At 33.9% G+C, this 4236-nt stretch overlaps 1 protein-coding gene across 1 annotated transcript; it reads left to right on the forward strand.

Annotated features, from left to right (window-relative positions):
• Nucleotides 1-750: 750 nt before the first annotated feature.
• Nucleotides 751-3835, forward strand: LOC114454231 (elongin-C). Its single transcript, XM_028434539.1, has 4 exons — nt 751-883; nt 1323-1347; nt 2567-2710; nt 3619-3835. The coding sequence occupies exons 2-4, from the start codon at nt 1344-1346 to the stop codon at nt 3807-3809; spliced, it is 339 nt and encodes a 112-aa protein (XP_028290340.1). The 5' UTR covers nt 751-883; nt 1323-1343; the 3' UTR covers nt 3810-3835.
• Nucleotides 3836-4236: the final 401 nt, after the last annotated feature.

The following is a 4236-nucleotide window of genomic DNA, read 5'->3' on the forward strand; positions in this document are numbered from 1 at the left end:
ACTACTTTGTCATTAAAGCTCAGTGTAAAACCCACATTTGCATGTCATTTTGTCATTTTTTAAAAATGTATTCATCTTTAGCAACACTACCACAGATAAAATAGTTTTTTAAACCTGTAAGTGTAATAATAACATACTTAAGTGTAAATTATGATACACATTTTGTCAAAAGCTGCACAGAATCTACAGGAGTGAGTGCACGAATGTCTGTCAGAAACGACTAAAGTTGGTCTAATATTCTTTAAACAGCCCTGTAACGACTGACCAGCAGATTTCCTCATTTACTAAAGTGAGTTTCTTGTAATATTGTAAACCTTAATGACTAATTATCATTATTAATAACAATCAAGTTAATACATATAGCTTGTTTTTTAAATATTGTAAATGTATTTATTCCATATTTTAATTTATTTACATATGAATTTAATGTTTTTATATTTTATTGCAAATCCTGCTTTAATTTATTAATCTTTAGCAACACTTCCACCGATAAAATATGTTTTCTAACCTGTATGTCTAATAATAACGTGCTTAAATGTGAATTAAGATGTACATTTAGTCAGAATCTACAGGAGTGGCTGTCAGAAATGACCAAAAGACTAAGGTAGTGTCTAATAATAATAATAATAATAATAATAATAATAATAATAATAATAATAATAATAATAATAATAGGAATATTTCTCAAAGCAGAAAAAGAAGAAGACCGGCAACGTAGGAACCTTTCATTCTGTTGGAGGTAAAAATAGCGGAACATTTTAAGGAGCGGACCGGTGGTGACTCTTACTGGTACCGGGTGCACACCGGTAACCATCCCCTTCTACCTGGCAGTGAGCGCTAGCTCGGACACCAAGTCCGCTGAATACTGTTAAACTACACGGCGGTAAGATATAAATGTCGTGTTTTGTGTTCTGTAGTTATTTAAGATAATTTTATAGAAGAGGTTTGAACGTGTGATGCCATTTGTCGGAGGTTTAAAACGGGGATAGCCGGTTAGCTTGAGTTAGCTAATGCTGGCTATTGTAAAGTAGCTACAAACAGCACAATGTAGATTTACAGTAGCTGTTATAACTGCAGTTTGAATTAATAACTGTATTTTTTTTTTATCACTATGTACAAATTAGCTACATTTTGTATACTGGTAAAAAAAAAAAATCATAATCTTCGTGTGTTTTGATTGATCGTTTACTGTTAACACTGCTTCTTCATGGAGCTAATAGCTAATCACTGTAAATATCCAGCCTTTGCTAATTATATTGTGTAAATTCTAAATCTTATATTGCATGTTGACATGTAAATTTTGTTTCACTGTTTTCTTCCAGGACAAGAAATCACAGTACATAATGGGTGAGTGTCAATAATCTAATCATGTTTTTCACCATCTACATTGGTATTTAAACCCGAGAACACTATCTGAGCTTTACCAGATATATTAAACCACATATAAAATCATTATTATCAAAATATGACAAACTAGAGTTGTGTTTTATGCCATGCCTAACAAAATGGAAGGGAAAAAATGACCATGGGCGTACTCTAAAAATATGAACCACAGTTACAGAAAAAAGACAAAAAAAAAAAAAATGAAACAGTAAACTAGGTCTTTGTTTCACCCAAATGATCATTTGACTAAAATATTTTTATCGTCTATTAAATTTCCTTGGAAATCACCACTTATTTACAAGTACTGGACTAAATAAAGATAGCATGGAGATTTCAGGACCACATTTCCTTACTTTATTACTTAAATACCAGTAGGGGATGGTAACCTTCACATTTGAACCAGTACTCTGTATTAGTTCTCATAATAATATGAATAATAACAAGTATATCCATCCAACATCCAACTGTTTGTATTGTAGCAATATCTGTTTCACAAATATTTTCATCATGAAAACTGTTAACTTAGGGCTGGACGATACGGCTTAAAAATAAAATCTAGATTTATGATTTTTCATGACTCCCCCAGCTACTTTTTATAGAAAACAGTACAAATGACAAAGATGTCTCCAGACAAGTTTTTATTTTATCAAACTTAACAAAATTAACCTCAGCTATTTTCCTCCTGGAATTAAAATGCCAGCTGTTCTTTTGTTAAAAAATATAATGAAAATAATTTGTAGTTTGAAAGGAGACTAAATGGGTAGGGTTCACGTTAATAGCTGCACCATTTTCAAACACATTAACAAAGAATTCTCTCAATACTTAATCTGAAGAAAAATGTGAAATAATGACATTTTTCAAACGATGCAATACAAACAGTAAGACGTTTGTAAAACTCTGTTTTAAAAGATAAACTGCGCCATTTGAGAGAAACAAGGGGCGGAGCTATGGAAGCTCGCAGGGACAGAAAGTGCACCATAGCAAGAGTAGAAAAAAGTATTTTTTTTAATCGTTTGCAACAAAAAACTCATTTTAATCTAAAAAGAAAATGTATATATCACCTAACCTTACAGTGCATGCAGCCATTTGATGGTGACATGATCCGCCTCATAAGTGTTTGTTATACTGTATGTAGACAGGCTCTTAGGTGATGTTATAAAGGACTTTATTTTAACGCTGTCAGACGGTGAAGAGAGAGCCTACGGAGGCTGTGAAGGCCCAGATGCCATGTACGTAAAGCTGATCTCATCAGACGGACACGAGTTCATTGTGAAGAGAGAGCATGCCCTGACGTCAGGAACCATCAAAGCCATGCTCAGTGGACCAGGTACGGAACCATCACCAAAGTATTTATCAGTGTAAACTAGTTCTGCACCAGTAAATATATGGTGTATTTGACACTTCTTACCTGGTTAACAAACAGAGCAGAGTATGGATCATTTCACTTAAAACACACAAATATCATTAAGCACAATTTCAAGCTTTAAAAGTATTGTTTTCAATTTTTTTTCCAATATGTGAAACCGTCGTTTCACTATGATTGGCCACTATGTTTTTTAATTCGGAATTAGTTATTCTGAATTCAATCATTCAGAATTAAAGTGTTCTGCTTCATGTTTACATGGTAAAATGGTAAATGGACTAGATTTATATAGCGCCTTATAACCACACTGAAGCAGTCCCAAAGCGCTTTACATATCAGCTCATTCACCCAATCACTCTCACATTCACACACCATTACATGGTAATAGTAATTTCCGAACAGAGGTTTACATGGAAAACCGCTTCATTTAATTCTGCTTTAGGTCTGGGGGTTGGGAAGGCTCTGATTGGACAGGGGGAGAACATGACGTATCACTCTATCGGGAAAAACACACAACAAACCTTTTATTGTTGGATGTAACAGAACACCACACATGAGAACTGTTTTCACCTTTATTTTGATTGTAGTCGAATCAGCAGCTCAACAATAACACACTTTGGTCTACGGAGAAGGAGATATGACACAAGGTCATGTTTAAGAGGAATAACTTTTATTCCGCTTTAAAGAGGAATTAAAGCTCTGATGTAAGCGTGGCTATTTATTCATTCTACCGTATGCTTCTTTAATATATTATTCTAAAATAACTTGCTGGAGTTATGAATTAGGTTCCATTTTATTGAAATGCACACAGATGATAATCCACAGTGGATCTGATTTGGGTCGTTTACTCTTCTGTAACTCCTCCTCTTTAGGTCAGTTTGCGGAGAACGAGACCAATGAGGTGAACTTCAGGGAGATTCCCTCTCATGTGCTGTCTAAGGTGTGCATGTACTTCACCTACAAGGTCCGCTACACCAACAGCTCCACAGAGATCCCAGAGTTCCCCATCGCTCCAGAGATCGCCCTGGAGCTGCTCATGGCTGCAAACTTCTTGGATTGCTAAAGTTCCAAATCAAAAAAAAAAAAAAATGAAACTCTGATGAATATTTGAAACACTTGTTTTTGCAATATTTAAATACCATTAATAATAAAAACCCTTAATGTGGGTTTTTTTTTGTCTATTGTTTTTTATTTTAGTTTTTTTTGCCATATTTTACCAGTATTAAAAGACAACAATACAATACATGAATATGGTGAAAAAGTCACACAGGTTTCCCTCAACTGAAGTTATTGTTTTGTGTTCATCATAATAAAGAGCTGTGAGAAACATTTGGTTTATTTTACACTATATCACTTACAACCAAACATTCACTGAAATTGTTGTAGTTTACAGTTGAGAACGAAACCTTTCATGGAGATGATGTAAATATGAAGGTACATTTATCTGAATTACAATTATTTAGTAGACAAAAAAATATCCCGACAACCTC

The sequence above is a fragment of the Gouania willdenowi genome, chromosome 20 (assembly GCF_900634775.1).
Source record: "Gouania willdenowi chromosome 20, fGouWil2.1, whole genome shotgun sequence".
NCBI lineage: Eukaryota > Metazoa > Chordata > Actinopteri > Blenniiformes > Gobiesocidae > Gouania > Gouania willdenowi.

Excerpts from the sequence above, each read along its gene's own strand:
- LOC114454231 (XM_028434539.1), top strand. Across the intron at positions 2,711-3,618 it reads AGCCATGCTCAGTGGACCAG|GTCAGTTTGCGGAGAACGAG; the intron begins GTACGGAACCAT and ends CCTCCTCTTTAG.